This window comes from Orbicella faveolata, unplaced genomic scaffold (genome assembly GCF_042242905.1).
Source record: "Orbicella faveolata isolate gen_17 unplaced genomic scaffold, um_ofav_v1 contig_1, whole genome shotgun sequence".
In the NCBI taxonomy this organism is placed as follows: domain Eukaryota; kingdom Metazoa; phylum Cnidaria; class Anthozoa; order Scleractinia; family Merulinidae; genus Orbicella; species Orbicella faveolata.
The window spans coordinates 2,931,339-2,955,684 of NW_028301536.1; the positions used below are offsets into that span (position 1 = coordinate 2,931,339).

At 38.2% G+C, this 24,346-nt stretch overlaps 3 protein-coding genes and 1 pseudogene across 3 annotated transcripts; 2 read left to right on the top strand and 2 right to left on the bottom strand.

The window, feature by feature from the left end:
* The first annotated feature begins 2,528 nt into the window (after positions 1-2,528).
* Positions 2,529-8,856, top strand: LOC110052466 (zinc metalloproteinase nas-6-like; annotated as a pseudogene).
* Positions 8,857-8,906: 50 nt separating this feature from the next.
* On the bottom strand, positions 8,907-18,430 carry LOC110052376 (protein-lysine N-trimethyltransferase SMYD5-like). The gene is made up of 11 exons (XM_089284983.1): positions 17,288-18,430; positions 16,338-16,459; positions 15,929-15,998; positions 15,318-15,422; positions 14,690-14,752; positions 14,220-14,290; positions 13,774-13,883; positions 11,581-11,637; positions 10,969-11,063; positions 10,559-10,629; positions 8,907-9,988 (listed from the first exon to the last, which is right to left on the bottom strand). Exons 1-11 carry the CDS (start codon positions 17,624-17,626, stop codon positions 9,880-9,882), a joined length of 1,212 nt encoding a protein of 403 aa, XP_089141109.1. The 5' UTR covers positions 17,627-18,430; the 3' UTR covers positions 8,907-9,879.
* Positions 18,420-20,014, top strand: LOC149117719 (uncharacterized; the record flags this gene model as incomplete). Its single annotated transcript, XM_089276228.1, has 3 exons — positions 18,420-18,487; positions 18,581-18,750; positions 19,476-20,014. Coding segments are annotated over 3 exons (771 nt in total), but the record flags the coding sequence as incomplete, so codon positions are not given.
* Positions 20,015-20,116: 102 nt separating this feature from the next.
* Positions 20,117-23,667, bottom strand: LOC110052377 (uncharacterized). Its single transcript, XM_020758499.2, has 4 exons — positions 23,330-23,667; positions 22,779-22,830; positions 22,016-22,072; positions 20,117-21,485 (listed from the first exon to the last, which is right to left on the bottom strand). Exons 1-4 carry the CDS (start codon positions 23,396-23,398, stop codon positions 21,085-21,087), a joined length of 579 nt encoding a protein of 192 aa, XP_020614158.1. The 5' UTR covers positions 23,399-23,667; the 3' UTR covers positions 20,117-21,084.
* Between the last annotated feature and the right edge of the window lie 679 nt (positions 23,668-24,346).

Consider the following 24,346-nt stretch of genomic DNA (forward strand, 5'->3'; position numbering starts at 1 on the left):
CCTCCCGCCCCATCCCGTTTGCTCCCATACATGAAGTTGTTGGCTCGCGAAATCTACCCCTTGCTCGATGCGGTTTAGTTTAAATTTGTAAATAACGCTGAAAGATGGAAGCAGGAAAGACAATGGTCAAAAGGCCAGTGAATCAGTGATCGGCTGTACGGGAAAAGGTTGAAGAGTCAGGAGAAGCTACTTGTAGCATAAGCTTAATATTAAAACATAACTGGTCATAGTTTGATGATCACTTTTACACTAGAACCATTGTAAGTAGAACGAATTGAGAAAGTTGACTTCCAATGATCTTTTGGGAATTCATAGGGTTAAAATGGTACCAATCTCCTTTTTCGTAGCAGTGTACTGTGTGCACAAAAGCTATGAATGTATAAGTGTTACCTTCAAAAGATTCGTTACTTGTTCATGAAATGATTTTCTCACATAATCACTGTCTAGTCGTTGGAACACACAGAAAGGTGAGAATGGGAGGGGAACGACTTAAAGGCCAGTCAACTAGCAGTCCTAACAATATGTAATTAGGCAGCTTAAGCAAACCACGATGACGACGGCAACGAAAACGTCACCAAACAAAAGGTTGAATGAGTAGAACAATAGCTGTGCACGTGCGTTATACTCCTTGTACATTTCTTTGCCGTCCTCCTCAAAACAAGAACATGAAATGACCAAGTTCTGTGTCGTCTACGGAACGTGGACGACGACGGCTAATTTTTCGTATTTCCATTTGGAATTGAACGCCGTCGTTGCATAATTACGCTAAGCTTAAGCACGTTTTTAGAGCCATTGGCGTACCGAACAAATCTACGCAATCGCTAATTTCCCTTGCAAAATATAAATTCATTTTTTTCACTAGGCGTCGCTCTCGGCGTCGCCGTCGTCGTCGTTGCTTAAGCTCTGTTACTGAGGGAGTATTAACAGTAACTCATTACGTTTACTCAAAATAATTCACACAATTCATGCAAGGATTTTTGAAAACGGTGTGAATGAAAATTTCTCGGCCATGTTCGAACTCGGATTATAAGTCGGATTTTTTCTCGCGCCAAAATTGTCTCCAAGGTAAGCGATGTAATACTCAAAGGGATGTCTGTTCTTTTCCTACACTCTCTTATCTTCCTTTTTGTAGTCTGCTACGGTGAAAGCGGACAGTCTTCTTTGTCTCGACAACTAAAAAGCTCATATATTTTCTCTTAAATTAACCTGCTTAATGCGGACACCCGGATAATGCGGACAATTTATCATGTCCCTTTGGTGTCCATATTTACGGGGTTCCACTGTATTAACATTTTTTCATCAGTTGCAGTGATTTTCAGGCCTTTTGGAATCATAAATCAATGACTGCAGCTCATTTGGTGCAAAAGACCCATCGTTTCATTACGCATAAATCCAGTCAAATGTAGATTTATGGGGTTACGGTGTTGGACCTACTTGACGCAATATAATAAGGCATCCAACTCCTAAGAGTTCTTAGTAATGTACCTGACTAAATTCCGAAAGAAGAGGACCCCATAGCAAAATAATATGCGAACGTGCGACGGTAGAAAGTTCGGCAATGGTCGAATAATTCTTGAGATTAATTGCCGAACCTTTATGAAAATTACGACCACCTGAGAGAAGCAACCCCCACCCCCCACCCCCCCACCCCCTACCCATGAAAAAGGTAAGTGAACATACAAGAAAGGCATAGCCTAGTACATTCGTCATTAACTTATTAGAGTTATAAATTATGTTAAAGATATGAATTTCCAGAATATTAAACTCAACGAAATCCAATTTGATAGAAGTGGTCAGCATTCTAGGGTGGTATTCAACAGTTATGAACAGAGTTTGATTACCAAAAGATTACCCAAGTGTTACAATCTAAAATCAGTCTGGTTTCCTTAATTGATTCAGAAGAAGAGATTGTAATCACCTGCCAAATTTTCTTAGGAAACAGTTTCTTTGAACTCAGTAAGGTATTGATAATAAAAGCTGTGAAGCTCTCCCAACAAGCAAACTAGTTTCGCCCAAACAGTATTGAGGTGATTTTTGGACTGTTTATTTTAGGATTTGAGAAAGTCCCACCTCTTGACGAGAACTTACATTACTGATATAGGTCCTACTAGTTTATTTCCTGCATTTGAGCAGCTCAAACTACCTTCGTTATTTATATGCACCTTCATTGTAAACAGTCGATTTTCATGACGGTATAAGTACCGTATTATAACGATCCTTAATCTCACTTATCTGAGAAAAGCGAAGCTGGTAACCATCGAATACGCGAGTAATTTTGGCTTTCTAAACTTCTGCTTTTAATGAAACCAAGTTCATAATACTAGTTGAAACTACACATTGTAAAATCAGTATAGCAGCAACATCTAGAACGACAGGCACAACTTATAAGGTCTTCCCTTAAGTCACAAATCAGCAGTATTTTGAACTTTGCTTTCGTTTTGGAAATGGTGTTGTTTTGAACATATATTAATAAGAACCCGGAACATAACGTCCAGGTTGAGAAAGGCCTAATCGGTTTAAGAACATTGTTTCGTAGCGTAATAAAGATTAAAGCGAGTCTTCATATACAGTTTATAAGCTCAGTTGTCGTTTCAAAATTGTGGTAAAAATTGCAAGTGTACCTCCGTGCTCGCATTCAGAGTTTGGGGCAGAGGATAGGGACAGAAAACGTGTGTAAAAGGTAGAGATGCTAAGAAAAATGCAAGGAAAGTGGAGAAAGATTGCTCTATAAGCTCCCGCTCGCAAGTACATGACTCGTTCGCTTGCATTTTGCCGTCATGTGACACTCATCTCTGGGAAGAGTACCCCATCTTTTTTTTTTTCAGTTTTACTTCTTTTCAAGTCTCCTACAACTGGACCGGAGCCGAATGTTTATTTCAAGCAGTAATTTGCAGATCAGCGTATTAGTCCCTTAGCTGTTTAAAGAAAAGACAAATATATGGGATGACCGAACCGATGGAAATGATACCTTTCAGAGCTATGTTTATGTTGCTGGTCTCCGCTATGGAAGCGGCCTCATGCAGTTGAGCGTGTACCTTACGGTGTGTGGAGGTTTTTAGTGTTATTTTATAAGTGTAAAAGAAATGCCCATAAAATTAAATTTTGCGTTGAAAACGGTGGTAAATCACGAAAGTTGCGATCCTAGAGGCCTAGGAAAGCACAGCAGGGATTTCAAAAATCAAAAGTGACGACTTTTGTATCATTTGAGCGCAAATCAAACAGGAATGACGAATTCCACAGTGTAACTAGGAAAAAGATGTTTATTAAAAGACTGTGGCTGTACTTGTTAAAACTAAAAGTGTAGGTTTTTGTTGAACTTTTTTTCACTTTTTTGAGGAAAATATCAACGTCCCAGACCACTCATTGTACGCAAGAGCTGGCCATAAAAGGAGGAAATGGCCAAATGGAATAATGTACTATGTATACCACAGCTCCATTGGTAACTGATATGACTGATGCAATTGCATCATTTTTCATAGACAGTGTCCACATATTCAATCAGTGTAAATAGAATGAGTGAATAAGTAAAATTATCAACTACTTCCGGAAGCATACTATTAGGGGCTGAAGTTTTTGTCGGGGACAAAAACTGATATTTTTTTGTTAATAACGTGAGGGATAAAACTAAGTCTTATTACAACTAAGTCTTATTTCAGTTAATGTTCTCTCCTAGTAAATGAACCTCAGGCTGTTCGAGTGATAAAGGAAGTCATGGCATACTATGAGCGAGTGACATCAAGTTTAGAAAAAGGACAAACCAGAGATGTTTTCTCCAGTTTACAAGAAGGAACGACTAGTAATAAAGGATACTTTATGGTAGAAACTGATCAGTAATATTCCCACATTCGCTTCGAATGCCCTCGACAACAATGGGCATATTGTAAATATTTGACATGTTTGACTACCTTAGCGGTGCTCAAAATGAAATACTCTGTCCCACTCTTAATCTCTCTCTATTGATTAAAATCGTAACTTATAACTAGGTGGCAGAAACAACAATTTGGCCGTATTTGCTACTGAACACCTATTTTCGATTTACTCCGCAGAGCTGGCTGCTCATCTAATGTTGGAATGATCTGCTGGCAAGGAGGGGAACATCTAAATCTGGCGAAAGGTTGTTGGGATAAAGGTGTCGTGATTCACGAAATAGGTGAGAAGAAACCGGTGACACTATAATCTTAAGACAACTATGGGATCTGAGCAAAACATGTATCGGCCATAACATCTTTAACAAATAATTCACTGTGACAAAGGAATATAAACTTTACTGTAATGATTCGATTTAGCACCCTCCTTCCAATAAACGCCCCCTTTCTAAGAAGCGTTCCCCTCGAGTGCTTTATTAATAAGCGCCCCTGTTCCAATAAGTGCCCCCTCTTAATAGGCGTCTCATTCTAATCAGAGCTCCTTTCCAATACGCCCCCTTCCAACAAGTGCCCCTTGCTAATTAGCGCTCCCCCTTGAGTGTAGTTTTTGTGATAGCTCCCCTCCCCCACCATTCCAATAAGCGCAGCCTATTCCAATTCCGTCTGAAGGTAATCACATTATGACAAGCAGCTCAGGGCCCCTATTGTAACAGTTTAGGGTAAAGTATCTGTCTTTTCACATTAAAGCATTGCACCATATTCAGGTATATGTTCAAAAAGAAATCGAAGCGCCTTTCCTTGAGCTACTTGAAGTAAATTAGCGCCCGGAAACTAAATCGAATCATTACAGTTTCTATATATAGTGAGGACAATGATATAGCATTTATGGAAAGTTTTCGTGTCCCAAGGTTTTGCGCATGCACTGTGTTGTTCTTTCCGTGTAATCATGTAAGAGATATTTTCACCAGCTCAGCCCCGTGCACTCTTCCTTGTTCTTTATTTTACCGCTGTTTCTAAATAGTGATCTGTTAACTGTGTTTCCATCAGCACACGCCCTTGGCTTTTTACATGAACAGGACAGACCGGATCGTGATCAATATGTGAGAATTCGTAAGGAAAACCTACAGGATGGTGAGTAGCCGTCATTTGTTGATTTTATTTGCTGACTAAACAGCAACAATTTTTTTTATTATTTGCTTTGTGTTTTCAGTCTCTGTTTTGAGTAAATAATGACAATGGAAATGACGATGAAGGCTTGGAGGTACGGCCGTGGTCTCGACTATGGATCTAGCGTTCCGGGTTCCAGTTTTAGCCGGGGAAATCGTGTTGCGTTACTCTCACAGTGACTCCCTCTACCAGGCGTATACATGGGTACCGTCGAATTAAATGCTGGGGGCCAGTGGGGTAGCCCTGCGGTGGACTAGCATCCCATCCAGGGAGGAGCTGAAATACGCCTAGTCTCTTCATGCTGCTGAAACCGGAAATAAGCGCCGCCCTGATGGGCCACTTGGCTTGCATGCAGACTTAACTTTTTTTTCATGTTGCTGACGACGACAATGATGGTGATGATGACGATGACAAGTTTAATTATCAATGAAAACACTCATGAAGTCATTGTATGCAAAAAGTCAATTTTGCTGACAATGACGCACCATATTCTCAGTCTGTATAGTTAGATTGTTAAATTCTAGTGGAATGAACTCCCCAAATAATACCTCAGAGATTGTACACACCGCATCACAATCCTTAAACTTGCCGATTTGATATCCAGTTTCTGCAGCTCATAGCATTTAGACCGTTACATTGATTCCTTTTTTAGGTTGGAAAACCGTGTTAAATAAGCCCAACGACATGTGGAATTACGACACCAGTGGAACCCCTCATGACTACCCGAGCATCATGCATTATACAAAGACTGCCTTTGCTAAGACAGGCCACGATGGTAGACTGCTAACAACGATTGAAGTGAAGGACACATCTGCAAGTTCTTTCTGAAAGTGTTACTATGACGAAAATCTCATCTTTCATGCAAATCTAAGCTAGTTTAAAGCATAGACAATTAGTCTGTGTGACAAGAAAAATGCTGCTTACCATTGTCAAATATCTCCTTTTGTTCTAGAGATATTCAATTTTTTTAAATAAGAAAGTTAGCCAATTGCAAGTGATGATGTCATACACTCAACCGAATTTTGATCAAATATGATAAACAAGGATATCTCAACCAATTTGTATCAGAAATGTTTGATTCTTTGCAGTAAGATTCTATTACAGGTGCTCAACAATATAAGCTGAACATTTCTGTTACCATGGCAACATACTAGTATCCAGACCTCCCGATATTAAAGGCTTTTCTGGCCACCTTTGGTGTTCCATATTGATTTTTGTCAATGGTTCCTCGTCTGCATGATCTTGGAAGCATATAAATATGTTTGGAGAGTCCATCGCCTTGTTCAATGTTTTTCGAGCTGAAAATCACTAAAATATTGAAATCAGGTTGGAGGGCACTGGAAAAGAGTGGGTTCTCAAATTTACCGAGATAGCGCTATTTATAAACTTGATAAAATACTTGGTTGCGTGTATGACATCATCAGTCATGCCATTTGCATATTTTACACATTTTTTAAAATTAAATATCTCCGGAGGCAGTGCAGATATTTGCAAACGGTAAACAGCGTTGTTTATTTGAAATTCTATGTGATAAACTCAGAATTTGAAGGGGTAAAAGTCCTGAATTTTTAATATTTGGCAAGCCAAATCTTGAATTTTCAATATTTCTGTAAGCCAAATCTAAAATTTCCAAATCTTCAATTTTCAATATTCGACGAGCCAGATCTTGATATTTTCAATATTTGGCAGGCCAAATCTTGAATTTTCCAATCCTAAATTTGTAATATTTCGCAGCCAAAATATTGAATCTCTAAATCTTGAACTTCCAAATCTTGATTTTCCAAATCTTGAGTTTAATTTCCTAATCTTGAATTTTCCAATCTTGAATTTCCAAATCTTGAATTTCCAAATCATGAATTTCAAAATCTTGAATTTCGTAATCTTGAATTTCCAAATCTTGACTTTCCTAATCTTGAATCTCTAAATCTTGAACTTCCAAATCTTGAGTTTAATGTCCTAATCCTGAATTTTCCAATCTTAAATTTCCTTAACCTGGATTTCTGATCTTGACTTTCCTTATCATGAATTTCTTAATCCTGAATTTTCAAAGCCTGGATTTCCAAATCCTGAATCCAAATCTTAAATAATTCCCAGATCGTCAATATCTCTCTGACAAGCCGAACCTTGAATTTTAAATTGATCGGTGGTGAATCAGGGTCCTTCAAAAGCCATGAGTCTCGCTGAATTTTCGTCGAATTTTAAGGGTCCTGTAGTCTCCCCAGTTAAAACACTTTAAACTCTGGTCAAAAATATGTCGGGCTCGCAAAGAAAAACACCATTTTCGCCTTCTAGCAAAGTCTCGCATTTACCGTTCACCACCCTTATTGGTTAAAAATTTCTCCCGATTTCAAATTGTATTTACCTGAGAATGAACCTATGATTAATTTGTTTCACGAAAATTTGGAACGATATCAAAACTGTCAGTCACAAAACTAGAACTTATGTCTCGTCTACTTGAAATGCATCTAAAATAAAAATTTGATGCCTGGCCACTGCGAGATGTCTTGACTTTAGGCTGTGCTCTTCTGTAATTAACCTTTGTTCATCAGACTTCAAATCTTTAATCTACCTCTACAGTCATGCACCATCTCTCTCCACTTTTCCGATGATTCCATTTTCAAGCATTTTGAAGTAACTAAACCCATTAATTAGTTTACAGGCACCATTGGAAACAAGCACGACTTCAGCTGGTGGGATGTAGAGGAGATCAACAGGTTTTACGGATGCAAAGGTACAGGGCATTGCCTTTGACCTTTTTTGAACGATCCTGAAACACCTTAGTGACTCCGTGATCCAGAAAATGACGCGGCTTCCGAGTATGAATTTACCGCACTACAACTAAAAAGGCAAGATTTTGTTTGAATCTCACACTGCCAATGGCCGAGCCAAAGGTACTTAAAAGAAAGCAATGAAAATGGAGTTCTTTCTCATCAGATGGAATTTTTTGCTCCTCAAATTTTTTCCCTTCATTTCACAGGGAACATGAAAACCACGACAAAGCCCCCTACGACAAAGCCCCCTACAACGAAGCCAACATGCAGTAAGTACAGCACTGTTGCATCGGCTGCTTAAAAAGGCAGTTTTTTTTTTCGAGTTTTTCAATCTACAACTGACTGGCTAAAAAACTATCATGGCTATTTTTGGGACAAACCGGACTGGTTCCAAATGTATCGGATCGAAAAATCGGATCAGACAGATCTTTCGTTTACATGGGACTTGCTATCCCTACCTTTCCAGTCTCGACCCGATGTAAAGTTTGGACCTGTTCAACTTTGGAACCGTTTGAAATAGGACCCACACCGTTTAGATGCCTGGAGGGCTTGGTCGTGCAGTTGTAGCTACGTTCACACGGGACCGGACCTCAAATGATCTCACATGAACCCACTCGAGGCCGAGACAGGTTGGAAAACATTTCGGGTATCCTATGCTGTTGATTGACTGTTAGAAATAGCTCCGAGACTTGTTTTGTACGTTGATCCGGTCCAGGATAATCAACATTTAAAATGACGATTTTTTTTCTAAGAACAACTTCGTAGAGTGAGCCACTCAGATTTTACAATTTTAATAACGTCCGATGTTCGGATGGCCAATGGAACTTATTCGACATACATATTTACAAGTTAATGTCGGAAAATTGATTTCTTTCTCAAGACGCGAGTGTGACTACGATAACACCAAGGAAACACAAATTACTCAGCCCTTTCCGTTTTTCTCAGGTTGTACATGTTTTGATAAGGACAGCAGATATCACGATTGGCCAAGTTACTGCAGCTGGCACTCGTACGTGAGAGCAAATTGCAAAAAGACCTGTAATCTGTGCTGAAAAGGCAGCAGCAGAGTCAGTTATAAAGGGTAAAACACATTACTAACTAATGCCATGTGATTAGTGTTTTAATTCGATCTCATTATAAACACTATAAAAAAAAAAAATTTATACACTGATTTTCGGTGAAAAGCTGATCACAGCACTCCAGTTTTAAGACGTAACAAATTTTACTCTGGCTTCTACACGAAATGTTTTCTTTCTTTCTTTTCCCTTCTCGTAGGTCCATTGCGTCTTGCAGACACTGGATGTGATGCAACATATGACGACTATGTCAAGTACAACAAAAATGCTATAAAGAAAACAACCTGGGTTTTCAATGGACTGGACATAAATAAGGGAAGGGTCTCCTTGGTCCACAATGTTTTATGTTGTCATTTTCTGCTTGCCTTTACGATTTTTGCCTCGTGACGGTAACTACTGAGCGCGTGCCAAAAAGCGAAAATTCCACAAGTTAATTCAAATCGTATGCCTCTCTTGTAATTCTTGGGTTGTACTATGAAATTACCCACACCACAAACCGAATTACAATGTATTGCCTTATCAAAATCGCAAAACTAAGTTCTCATCAAACTTTCAAGTAATTATAACTCTGAAGTAATTTTCAAAAGTCAAAGCACCTTTAAGACCAGACCTGGTACTTCGGGAGAGTTTCTGTCTTGCCAGAGACTTGACAGTAATATACGCATAATAAGAGGGCACCGTTTTATGCCCGGCACATTGGCCAAAATGGCGAAAATGAAACCGAAAACTACTAACACCAAAGTAGGTATTTGTTTTCAGGAAGAGGAAGTTCATGTTTCTTAGAAGCATGGCTTGAGTGTGAAGAGACGATCCACTGTTTTTTTTTTTTTATTATCCGTCTGTGAAGTTCGAACAAAAAGCCGCTCTCTTGAATAATTTGGTGAGTTTAGTCTCGGAAAAGGGGAAAACTTAAGCGATTTCCAGCAGAAATCTGGTACTGCTCAAACTGTATAGCCACGCTTGAACACTTCACAATACAAATGAAGAATAAGGTTATTGTCAGGAGTCTTCTTCCATAGAATCTTCCGCATCTTCACTTGATGTCACATCTGGGTCCCCAGCTTGAGATTCACATTTTGGACAGGTACAACTGAATAGATAATTTTCCCTAAAAATAGTGAAAGAACACATTTACATCACAGTCAGTTATGACGGCCGGTAAGTTAACAAGGCAACAAACTATAGTTGAGCTATGAAATCAAAATGTTTCGATTGGACACGCCAAAACGGATTTTTTTGAGCAAGGTCAAGGCTGAGAAAACGGAAAGGAACCTGTTCATGCAACAAAGACCTCAGTTTCGCTGAGCTTCAGGATCATGACCCTTTATTGACTTAAAAAGTAAAATATATACGAAAAATTCTCGGAAACTTGAAAGCAAAAACTCAATCTCGGAAACTTTGGCACTTACGGTCTTACAATTTTATATGGATGTATGTGAGAGTTTCGTGCAGTTTAAAACTATTTACAATTAGCCAGAAAAGAAAAAACTGGGAAAGTAAATTCAAGGACCTTTGAGTACCATTGTACTCTACAGTAACTCTTCAAGGCCTTGCGTACAGACCACAGTTCTGTTGGTTACTGTGCGTGGTTAACCTTCATTCAAGTTCTTTTGAATTTGTTTTTCTTTGTGCATCTCTACAGTTGATCAATTAAAAGCGACACATCTTTTATCAACACCTGAGTAGTTGTTGTCTTGTGTGATGGCTTCTCTCTCTGTCGCACTCACCAAGATAACAAATGACGATTTCCTGAAAAAAATTTAAATCACTTTTAGTAGTAACAAACTTTAAGACGACTAAAATAAGCAGCATTTTAGAGAGGTACGAAATACTAAGGGTTGTACAAAAAAAGAGGAACGCTCGCAAGGAGGGTAGAAAATGTGGACCATCACTTGGATTCGACTCAAACTGAGGTGACCCGTTCTTTTCATTCTTATTGACGATCGGACGTATTCTAGGTGTATCGGATATTGCTTTTATCGGGTGTGTCGGACATGCTTTAACGTATGTAACGGTTTAGAATTAAAGCAAGATAATGATCGTAAGAAATCATTACTCGTTAATAGAGTGAAATTCTAGTACATGTACCTCGCCTGTTTGAATACTGCTGAGTGCCTTCAAAGCCAGGGTTGAGTTATTATAGGGGAAAGTAACCTCTGCGTTTGGTTCGCAGCTGTGGTTACCTATCCAAAAAAATCAACAATAGAATTTCACCGAGAAGAATAAAACTTATCGACGTCACAAAAGTACACCATTTGTAAAACTGGTGAGCACTATTGTAAGAAAACGAAAAGGACATTACAATACAAACACCATACACTGCAATGGTCAGATGGAAGATTACACGCCATCAACTGGAGAGGAAAGCACAGCGCAGCAAAGGTGAAAAAGAGATAAATAAGAGACAACTGGCGCGAGGAAAGTGAAAAAAAAAAAGACTTTCTTGGGTCTATCTGTGGAAAGAGTTAGAATCTACCACCATAACAGTCTTAAGGACCACACACATAAAACTACTGATTGAAAGTTTCAACCTCATCCACGAGGTTTGGCAATTTTAAACATTTCAAAAGAGGATCGACTTTTTACGATTCAAATTGGAAGTAGAACGTAAAATTCCGCAGTGTTGACATTTGGTGTTCAAACTTGAATAAAGCTTTAAGAGTACAACAGCTAGTTTACCACTGATGATATAGCACTCACAAGAACTTTGAAGAGCATATAGTCCTGAACCTTCACAGTTTAGAAACTGGCCAGAAACTGTAAAAAAAAAAAAAAAAATAAATAAATAAATAAAAAAATAAATAAATAAAAGAATGAAAAAGGCTTCATTAACACTACTTGCAAATAATTTCGGTGATTTTAATTTCCGACAAAAAAAGTGTCCGAAAATAAAACCGTTCGAACTTTTTAATCGTCGAAAATTTCAAACGTCCGAAGTATTTACAGTACAGTGCAAAACTTTAGGTAGCTACAAAGCTCTTAGTTTCCTTTATGAGGCGAATTCTAGTTGAGACACTGCTTGAGATAAGTAACGGTTTGATATAATTTGTGTTATTTTTCACGTCGGTGTACCTATAAAACCTTGAGGGTGCAGTAAAACAATTATTTTTACAGGTGTTGGTTCAGTCTAATTTGTGTTTTGTGGGCGTAAACTTATTTAAGCTATGTTTCCGCAAAGTGTCCGAAATTTGTCCGAAATGAGATCAAAAGTGTTCAAAAATGAAACGTCCGAAATTTTTTGCAAGTAATGTAATCGTTATTATATCTTGTAAGAGGCACACATGTCCAGATTTCCGGATGGCTGTGTTGCGCCCTCAGTAGGGACCTTAGGGAGTTTTAGCAATGACGGCGGCGACGGCGGGGACGACGCCTTGTAAAAAATGAATTAATATTTTTCCTTCGAATATAGCAACTGTGTAAATCAGTTCAGTACGCCTATCGGTCTAAAAACTTGCTCAGGCTAAACATGCACCAACAGCGTTCAATTCCAAAAGAAGATACGAAAAATTAGCCATTGCGGTTCGCGTTCTCCAAAATACGTAGAATTTAGTCATTTCACGTTGTTTTTTTGCAGAGGATGGCAAAGAAATGTACCAAGATTCAAAACGCACGTGCACAGCTACTGTTCTGCTAATTGTTTGGTGACACTCTCGTCGCCGTCGCCGTCGTGATTTGCTAAAACTCCCTCTTAAGCAAATCACGACGGCAACGGCAACGAGAACGTCACCAAACAAAAAGTTTAATGAGCAGAACAATAGCTGTGCACGTGCGTCATAAATCTTTGTACATTTCTTTGCCGTCCTCTGCAAAACAACAACGTGAAATGACTAAGTTCTGCGTATTTTGGGGAACGTGAACGAAAGTGGCTAATTTTTTGTATTTTCATTTGGAATTGAACGCTGGCGTTAAGTATTCAGGTTTAGCAAGTTCTGAGACAAGTAGGCCCACTAATAAATTCACTTTTTACTAGACTTCGTCCTTAGCGTCGCCGTCTTCGTTGCTTAAGCTCCTTAGTATCATGGGCAGCGCGGTTGCGCATGGTATATGGTTCGTTTTACTATGCGGTCCATGTGTTCAGACTCTTGGCAGGGTGTTGGCGAACAAAGGATCGGTAAGTTACATTCTGCTTTGAATTTGTCTTTTCCAAGATAAGTGTAATCGCTTGTAGAAGTATTCACCAGGGTCACAAACGTTTTGGTGTCGTGTCAAGAGGCAGGCAACGTGCGTTTATGAGCTTATCGGCGCTCTCTCTGAAGCATTCCACTTGCTCTCAGTAATTAAACTTACTAGTCAACTACTGTGTTTAAGAACATTTGCCAACAGAGAGACAGTAGTTACCATGATGACAATGCGGATGAAAAAGTTCACCGAAAACAACGCATTTTAAACATTTTTGTCCGATACAATATCCTATTGCATCAAGATGTAAAATGTACAGGTGCTGCAAGTTGTGGTTTTCTTGCACGTTTTTATATGAACTGACACACAGCATGTAGCCTCCCATAGAGCCCTTATTTGGGGAGGAGTGCGTGAGGAGCCCCAAAAACTCATTGTAGGAGGCTTATAATGACTCAATAATGAGAAGGCTATATCTAGCCATCTTGACCTGACAAGCTTGATCAATGTGGATTTATTATTTAGTACAACAAACACCACTTTTCTCGCAGAAGACACTGTGAAAACCGAAGTTGGCAGGATAGTCACCTTTTGACCACTCAGGTGGTCAGTCACAAAGCACAAGATGTGTTCATCTTGCACACTGGTAGATATAGAGTGTATGCATAAAATATTCAATGGTGTGTTTTCTCTAGAGTGGTGATGACAAAAAAGGATCATAACTTGACATGGTGCTGTACGACATCTTTTTGATTCTCACGTTTGGTTTAACCATACCTTTGTCCATTTCCTCATAAAGCTGATCAATGAAAATGTCCAAAGCTTGATGTTCATCCTCGGATATGTCACCGAGGTTTTCAAGATTGTGAACATAGGTACTTAGTGAGCTGCAATTAGAAGTTTTAAAGTGTTAAGTTGAAAGTTAGGTGTGTTATTCATATACAAAAAAGTAATACATGCAACTACCAGCAATATACTAAAATGTTCAAATGTTCAATTGTCCAATTGCCATATGCCAGCAGTAATATGCTCATTGCACTGTGTACATGTGGACAAGAGAGAAAAAACAGACAAAACAAACATGACATTATGAAGTTCAAGTAACACAAGCTAAGAGAATTATGCCTGATAAAATACCAGGTTTGGGGGCCTCATTTACAGGTAATTCTCATAAAATAGCACAAGACAAAAACAAATAAAAAACAAAGTAAATTAATATGTACCTTGTTCCAATACCTTGTCCATTGGTTCCAATTAATGCCATTAGAGATTGGAACCCCTCAGGCTTAAACCACTAATAAAACAAAAGAAACAAACTTACACAGCCAGCAGTAAATAAAGACAACAATTTACACTCATCAGGCTGGGCAGAAGAGAGGAGATCACTTTCTGTTGTTACATGCAGCAACAGACACTTTGAATTCATATTTCCATCTCTCGAGGATATCTATGTAACAAACTCATTATCTCATTAAGGCAGTAACAGTCATAAGCTTAAAGATTTCTCTTTAAAATTTATATTAATACTGTAGTTTAGGTAATGTATGCTACAAGAGTTAGAGAGCGTACAATGGTCACCGTGATGCAGTTACAGCTGTATGTTGGACATGTAGTTACAGTACAAGCCTGGTTACTTTCAAATTTTCATCAAAGAAGATGACGATTAAAACTTTTACATTTCTTTAAGGTGTACCTCTTCTAACTTCTCATCAAACAGGGCATTAGACATTAGCATTCTAAGAATATCTAATGGTTCCTAGCAAAAAAGAAGAAGAAGAAGGAAAAACATCAAAATTATTGCAGTTTAAGTACATAATATATAGATTTAACAAACATGAATTACTGTAATAAGCCATGCAAATGGTAAGAGACCAAGACCCCCTGAGACCAAGATGATAGCTGTTTGAGGTGTGTACATGTATATCATCATGACAAACAAATACAAGGGACAGTCCAGTCTACGAGGTGGCCCAAAGATAAGTACAACAGTTGGATAGAAATTCTGTTAGTCAGCTGTCTGAGCATAAATGAACATTTTACTTTCACTGCTATTGACAGAACTCTATCATGCCTCTCATAAAGCACCCAAGTGCAATAAATGGCTAAATGGCTGGAGCTCACAAAAAAGGTTTTATGGCCATTACTCCGTGTGGACTTGAGAGATTGAAAAGTTGGCCCAAAACAGAGGGAGATGATGGCCAGTTTCCATGGAGCTGTGCTCCTCAGGGAGTGAAAGGGAACGGGCATAAGCCTCAGCACTCCATGTACAGGGAACTATCATGCTTAAACAGATTATGAACTTTGATCCCTTGCCAACAAACCTTAAACTGATCCCCTAATAGTTTGTGAACAATCTGGTCCCCTTTGCTAACCACAGAGTGACAGAAGGATTCAAATGTGTTCTGCACTGCCTGGGGATCTTGTGCCTGAATGTAAATGACACATGTTTTGAAAGCTTCACTCTTGATATTCAATGCAACGCAGTTGACTCTACAGTAATAGGATGTGGTAATAATTAACGGTCAAACAAGAAGCATGTATTCAATTGGCCTGGGTTACATGACTGTGCGTATAGCATGCAGACTCTCCAAAATAAAACCATTGCAGATCATGAGAATGGGAAAGAAATATTTGCCATTCAATCAATACTGTATTTTTTCCATTTATAATAAAGCGAAGCGTTTTTTCAAAGAACTTATGCCTGTTCAATCAAAATCTGTTCCAAACTTTCATCTTACAACTGATTATAAGTTTTCTACAACTTTACATGTCCACCAGAGTCCACTTTCAGCACTGTCCAATTTCGCACACAAGATGCACCACTTATGCCATTATACACTGGTCTGTAGACTCGCATGAACATGTATCGATGATAAAATCAATCACCAAACATGTAAAATTCATGTAGCTGACTTTCAATAAAAATACTTACTTGTAAAACTGTTGCAATCATCTGTGCAATAAGCATCACACTGGCAGTTTCAGGAGGGTAATGCATTTTCCTAAAGATTTAAACCAATCTTACATTAGCATTTATTTTTTCTGGGTGGAAATTTTGATTTTTGTCAACCACCACACAACTGCAGACACACAATAAAAGGCACACTATCTAAATTTCCTCCAATAATATAGTCATTATTGCATATTTTGCTTGAAAATGACGAACGAAAAATTAAAATACTTAAAAGCAAACTGCACCACATTAGGATCTGCATTCATGATCATTTTCAATTGCTAGGATTTCTTAAGACAAAGATCCCTGGGTTGTTAAGCCACCCTCCACAAAAGATCTCAGATAATGTAGTAATGATTCAAATTTTCACGCAGAAGACTGTAACAACCTCCACTCTTCCTGTAGCTGTTCAAGAGGATGGCTAGGATCTCCTTTATTTTCTCCTAAACAAAGCATTCGGTGATATTGATCCCAAGCAGACCGTCTACACTCCTTGCTGCAATATTTAGCCTGTATTAAATAAAATATTTTCTTAGTACAGTCCTCCATAAAATCTTAAAATCTTCTTTGTTGGAAGGCATAGAGAATCAAAAAGGGAGTTCTAGAGTATTGACGTAAAAAAAACAGAAATCAGGAAGGGACCAGGGGTGAACGATTTTAAAATTCGAAAGGCATGGGGTGAGGGTAGAACATTTCTGGAATTTCTGAAGGCAAGGGGTGGGGGAGGGGGAAGGGAATTAAATTTGGAAGCCGTCCGTGGTTGGGTATGGATGCTTTCTGGAATCACTGAATATATTGGTTTGGGAGATAAAGAGTTCTTTTGTTTAATTGTTGGCAAGGTTTGAATGGAAAAAAATGTTTTCTCATAGATAAATAATATTTTATATTAACTATAGTTAATTATAATCGTTAATTTTGTCAATTGTGTGCATGACAACTCATGGAATTAAATAAAAAAGAGCAACGAACTTTTGCAATCATTTTATCATTCAGTCAGTCAGTTAATCAATCAATCAATCAATTAACCCATCGATCGATCAATCAATCAATCAATCAATCGAACAATCAATCAATCGAACAGTCACTTGTTCAACTGATCAATCTTGAAATTGACCAATCCATTAATTGATCGATCGATCGAACAGGTATATTTGATAGATCGATCAAATTTATTTGTTTATCAATAACTCAACCATCCAACATTCCTCGTCTTTTCATACCGAAAACTCGTCAGAATCAATGGTACAGTCCCAGTCAGATTTTATCAGATGACCATGTCAGCTATCGTTTGCATTTCTTGAGATCTTGCGCTTTTGAGCATCTTTATGAACAAATTACCTGACAACGATGACAGCTGACGATTTTCTGTCCCAGACGCATTATTTCACAACATTTGGAGGCGTAGGGAAGCTCTAAGCTCGCATTTCCCGAAAGTCTGCGTGCCATTTCTTCAGCTGTTTCCAGGGACTTCAGACAAGCACCGCACGCCGTGTACTTGTATATAGAATTCCATAAAAACTGACTGCAGACCAACGGTTTTTCCTCAAAAATAACCTCTCCTTCTCTGAAATCCTTATTGGCAAACATTCCTTTTCCTTTCTGTTGGTTTACTTGCTCAATAGAGACATTATCAAACGAGAGCTGCGTATTTCTCGGTTGTGTTGCTGCGGCGGCCATAATGGATTTTTAAGAGCGGGCCCGTGAGAATAAAATTATCAGCGGATTCCTTTTGGGCGGCTACCAAGTTTTGGCGGGAAACTCAAAGGGCGGCGCGGCCGTCACGCCAGCGCGGGAACTTTGTTCAGTAGGGGAGAAGTCAACTTTGGCGTAATTTACTAAATAAAAAAGTTGAGAGCAATCAGTTTTAAGCTTTTACGGAAACGGTTTTTATCGTTTTATGACGCTGAAAGCTGAACGGGGCCTTGAGGTTTTCACAGAAGGTGGGAGTTCTCTGCTCTTCTCCTTTCTCCGACTGTCGGGTCGCCTAGCTCGGGGACATCTTCCATGGCGATTCGGAAATGAGTTTATTTATCTTGTCAAGGTAGGCAGATAGATCACCTTTTGTTCAATGATTGACTCATCCGAGCTGCCAGATAACAGAAATTTCAAAATGTTTTGAATCGTACGCTTTTTGACTGGGTACGACCCGACTAGAACCAACCTGTGTGGTTCGGTTTGGGTTTCATTTATAAAAGTCTTGTAAGACAGCTGTTTTGAGCTTAGCTTCATATTTTCTTCATAAAAGAAGAAGTTGTCAATTTTTTATCTCCTCTGAATGGGAGATGTACTTTTCCAAAATGGTTAATGGTATGTTTCTATAGCTAGTTGTAATAGGGTTAAGAGAAGTTTTAGCACTAGTCAGCTTACAAACTGAAACAATTTGTTTGGTCTTTTTATGGGGTGATTTATCTTGCTCATTTAGTTTCACTTATACCTTAACTTTCTTCGTCACTAAAACGTTTCATTCTGTTTGCCTTGCAGCAATAATGAAAGGATCCCATTTGATCAGCCCAAAAATACACCACTAGTATTTACTAGGTACTGACAAAAAAAGCAAGTTCAAAATGACCAGTGGTAGGTAAGTAATTAGTTCTTGGGACAGAATCTAATAATGACCAATTCTCTTTTTAGCATTCAGAAGTTGAAAAAGAAAGAAAGGATACCTTGTCATACAACAAAAAGAACCAAAGAGGATGCCATGAAACAAAAACAATTTGGTCCTCTCGACATAGTAATAACCAGAAGAAAAATGCAAGTGCACACTGCCAAGAAATGGAGAGGAGGTCAAAGTAAATCTATTGGTAAGAGACTAGTGCTAGCCAATTGAGTTGCCAAATGTTAATAGCTTTTTATAAAAGACCTCTCACTTGATAAGCCTTCATCGATTTCATTTTAAGATCAAGGAGTGTATAAATTTTTGCATTTATGCTCACCAAAAAATGTAAGGAAAGAAGAGAGAACTGAGTGATACCTTAAAATTCCAGATTTAAGCCACCTCAGTTATAAGCCCATCTATGTGTATACAGAAAAAAAAAACTATTCCAGTTACAACCCCCCCCCCCAGCTATGTTTATGCCCTCCTCTAAGTTGTGAACCTTACCAGCGAGTATTTGCCTTTATGAGGAGTCTTCATCCAAACTTTGTCAATGCTTCCTTTGAAATCAAACCAAGTGTACCTACTACAGATAATAATAATTATTGTAAGTATCCAACACTTAGACTTAGAATTTTAAATGCCACACCCTATTGTGGCAGTGTTGTAGTTTGAACTCCTTTAAGTTTGACAAGCATCCACGACAGTCAAGGTCATGTTCAGTGCCAAATGAAGAATGTCTCAGTACCCCAATCATGACCAGTGACCTTAGAAATGAATTATTTTGCCCAATTCAGTTACCTTGGTTATAATTTTGTCTGATTACATAATTTGGTGAGGGGTAATATTTTAAAATTAAATTATGTAATAGCTTAAATATTATGCTGTGATGTCATCAAGGAAGTCAGCTATTGTTTCTCTATATTTCCACAGATAAAATATCATTCCCTGAAAACCTTGATGACAGCTTTCAACAGGGATTACTCAGTAACATGGAGAGTGCCTCTGAAAACACTTTAAAAACAGACAATCTGCCTCTCTCCCAGGGATTACCAAATCCACAGACACTTGTGGAAGAAAGGAAAAAGCCAAAATTTGCAGCCAATAGTAGAAGTAATTATAATGCAAAGGAAACAACTATGATCAAAACACCAAAACAGCAGTTCAAAATTCCTGAAACACCCTTACTAGAAAATATTTCTCAAACATGTATCACTAAACTTGGCAACTCATTTATTCCTGGGACACCACAATGTCACCAGAAGAGAAGGGGGCTCCCCAGTTCCACAGTGCCAGAAAGACTTTTCTTTTCCAAAACACCTACGGCACAGCTGAATAACAAGGAGAAACAGATCAGATTAAAGTGTGTAAGGACCTATGGCAAGACACCTGACTTTGTGCAAGTAGTTCCAGAAACCCCCAAACTAAACTTAAAATCAACTGATGAGTTATCCCTATATGACTAGAGTTGTACATGTATTTGAAAATCAGAACCTGACAAAACAACAAAATTGTCTCACTTTGGTTTATTCATATCATATTACAGTTGTAGTTCATAAAGACCATCCAAACCATTTACTTCTTAATGTTTTCTTTATTCATGATGTTCAGCTAAATGAAAGTTACACGCGATTAAAAAACGTAGCAATTTTTCAAAACCTTAATGTTATGCAACACATTTAAAGCAGCCCAAAAGATGCACTTGAGTTTGGGTCCAGTTTTTTCTGTTACTTAGAATAAGGCAAAGCTCTTAAATCCCTTGGTGACTCACTGCACCTCACTCAACATGATATCTAACATAATGGATGACAGTAACTGACAGCAAGCATAAACCTCACCTTGGCAATGGCACTTTAGGGCAACCTGATAAACTAACATCCCAACCAGATCAAGTGGCAATATTTGAAGTTGTTCATAAATTATTAAAAAGATAATTTTATCTTAACAACACCCATGACTCATGATGTGTATATGATAAGCCCTTGCTAGGTAGCCATGTACAAATATATCTGGCCCAACATTACAATTAATTAATATATGTAAAGTATCGGTCTGATCTTCTGTAGCAATATTAGGATGGCTGTCTGTAAATCATAGTAGTCAAAATATTTTGCGAAGGAAGAAACACAAAGGAACTTCAGAATAGGGGTGAGAGTAATAATGAGGTTAACTTACTTGAAACAAAGTCACATGTGCAATATGTATATCAACAAAATTTTGAACCAACATGTACCTTTTTTTTTTTTTGCTTCTTTCCTTGGATAATTTATTTCTACATGTATATTACAGTATGTACAACACCTTTTTTCAGTAACTTGTTTTGGAACTAGCTAGCGGTTCAGTAATCAATTGATAATTACTTTAAACATTAATTGGCAGCTCCAGCCCCTAACTAATCATAATTATGATTTGAAAAATATTTTACCTTATAAAATTCACATCGAAAATTCGTTCTTGACAAGGTACCAGCACCTCTTTCTTAATGTACATATTAAATCCACCAGTACTCAACTTTGTTAAATCATGATAATTTTACAACAAACTATGGATTCTCTGAAGAGTGAACCACAGGATTACATGTAATTACAGGGGAACTCCTGAGATCCTCAGTGCTGTCTGAGAAAACTTCATTGTTTTGTGAATTTGTGGCACCATTTTCTAATTCCTCATTTGCCAGTGGATCTACATAAGGTGGCGGAGCACCTTCACCATCCACTGGGGGACCTAGGCTACCCATTGCTTCCACCTCAGCATAAGATGGTAGTTTGTAATACTTAGGATCAACCATGGCCTCTGCATGGGCATTTGAGCATTCAGGTGATCTGGCCAGTGTTGTTGGGTAGATAAAGTTTCTGATTTGTCCATGATGTGAATAATATTTTCTGCGGTGGTATGCACAGCAACAAGCAAGGACAGTGATCAGTCCCCATACCAACCAAAACCCTGTTATCAGGCCAGAAAGGAAAATTAAATTTAAGATATTTGTGATATTAGTACTGGAAGCAGGTGATTAAGAAGTTGAAAGAACACCATAACAGAATTGTGAACTTTAGCTTTATCTTGATAAATATTTTTTTCTCTTGAGAGGGGGCGGGGGAGTTGGACAACTACCAGTACAAAATGACAAAACATGCATTACACTACATTTTATGTTGTAAACAGAACAGAGTATGAAAAATGCACAGAATTGCAAAACTAAGAAGGGAAAAGCATTCATGTAAAACTAACTTAACTGAAACACTGCTCTGAAATTTTTCTTAACCCCCCTCCTCATGAATTAAAAATAAGCCTACCCCTAATGGCGAAGGTTAGCTGAAAAATCGCACAGTGCTTATTAAAACCACCATATAATACTGAGTTAGTTGAGGAGTTAATTGTGGAAGACTTAATTTGCCAAGAGCTAGTAGATCTTTCTAAAAGGTTTTTGCATAACTCCATATCAGGGCCTTGGAAAAGGAAAATTGTTCACTTACACCATGCCTCGTAGTACTTGAAGTAGGTGCAGCAGTCAAAATCTCCACAGCAATGACCTGGACAAATTGCATACAATAAATAATTTATGTGCTATATATGTATCAAAGGTAGATTTTACGATAACTGCAGAATTTCTTGTGCCTCATTGGCTAATTTTTATTGTCAATGAGCGGACAGACACATGAATTTATAATTTATGCGATGTGTCAACGAGTGAGAGCGAACTGTGATCGTAAAAAACAAATTGAAGTCAGTTTTTAATGCATCTGTCCTGTTATTGACAATGAATTTCGTGATATATAACATTGTCAAAGTAGTCTGCGGATCCACTCAGCTATCACCTATGGAATCACAGCTACTTTGACAATGTTATGATGAAATTAATCATCAATAACAGGATAGACACATGAAACACTGATGTCAATTTGTTAATTTAATTTCAACAGATCAGTTTGATCTTTTATGATAAAAATAAGTAAAATCACTGAACCAGAATATATCCATAAACTAAACACCCCATGAAAGGTTATTAGAAATTCCACGGGGCAGTAGGGGGATGGGGAGTCTAGAAAAGCCAAAGAGTAAAAGAAGTCTTCGTTTCACCAGCCATTAGTTCTCTAGCTGGCACATTATGAAAGCAGGGAAGGTCACTGACTGTTACAGATCTAAACTGCGCCAGGGCAGCTATAACTTTTAAGTATTCTTTTTGTTGCATACACGCTGAGAGCACTGGAATGAATGTGCAGGGTTTATTAGTCTTACCTTCATTACAGAAGTATTCCTTCCCATGAAGCTTTCCGCAATAGTCTCTAGCCTAAACAATAACATAGACGTTTTTGCTTTAAGGCGTATCCGTTGGCATTCGTGTGAACAGCAGTCGGAAATGCGGAATTCTTTATACGCGGCAGAGTTGTTACTAGTATGCTAGAATACTATAGCGCAAACACAAATGTTGCCAAGTTTACAACTAATTATGCAACTCGGCACAAGTATTTCTTTGGTAGTAAATATTGTCTCAGCAACCATGCAGTGCTTGATTATGTATGAGTGCACTTGAAGTGTGTTCCATAAACAAAAAAGTTTCGTAACGAGTTGTCTGTGGTAAATAAGCTTACAGTAAAAAGTAAAAGTCCGATCGATTATGCAAGATATGTAAAACATTCCTATCTTGAGGACATCACTTGTTGAGCTCTTAACCAAAAATCAGTAACTGTTCAGCTAACAAAGTGACTTCAGCAAAACTTTGTTTTGAAATTAGGATTCGAAACTGTGCAGAGCCACACGTACGTACAGATAAAAAATGATCTGCTTACCCAACCTTCTCCAAAACCGAGACTCGCTGTCGTCAAAAACCAGATTAAGATTGATTCAAACCAATCCATACCACTACGAATTATAAGTAAAGATCAGTAAAAGCAGTTAGGGAAAACATCCATTATCGTATTGAATAATGATTCAGTTTACGTTTATCAGTCTTCAACGACGCGACGCTTGACCGGTGGCCAATGAGAAGAGAGTCACCTCAAGCATCCTTTGATTTGTCACGCTACGTCACGTTACGTCACGCAATGTCAGTGGGCCCATAATTTCCCAGTACATTCTGGAGAGAAATTGGTTAATAAGAAATTTGTTATACGACTACAAAATTTAAAAAGAAAATAATAACATTAACCCGGTTCCCATGAAACTTTTGCCCGATCCAGTTAGAAATTTTAAAATGGACCAGCAGAGTGGGCGACGCCCAGCCATTTTAGATGTCAGAAACGGAAATCTGTTTTCCGAGACGTCCGCAAATGCAGTAGGCGCGCTTGATCAGAGGAAAATCAAACTGATGTCCGAAAATCCAGAGTAAAAGTTAGATTCTACGATTTCTTGGGAATTATTTAAAAATTCTTCCTCATCAGAGTCTTATTCTTCGAGTCTTATTCTTCTTGAACGAAGAATAAGACGTCCAAGAAGAATAAGACTATGAGGAAGAATTTGAATTACACAGCGATTCTTTAATTTTCACTTCTAGCGATGGAAGCGACAGCGAGCTACAGCGATTACAGAGAGGAAGCTTTAACATTTGCAGGCGAGGAGCCAGGAGTCCACTTGCACAAAGAGAGCAAAATTGACGGAGGAATGAAAACGGAAACAAAACTCAGGATTAAAAGTTAACCGAAGTATTATTTTTTTTTACTGCATATTGATTATTCAAACGCAAAACTGAAGGACAAACAATGTAAACCGAAGACCTCACTCAAAAAGTTACAAAAATGGAATCAAAACTCTCGCTAATCTAGGGCTTTGAGCAACCCAGCCCTGTAAAAATGGGTAGCATCCATTCC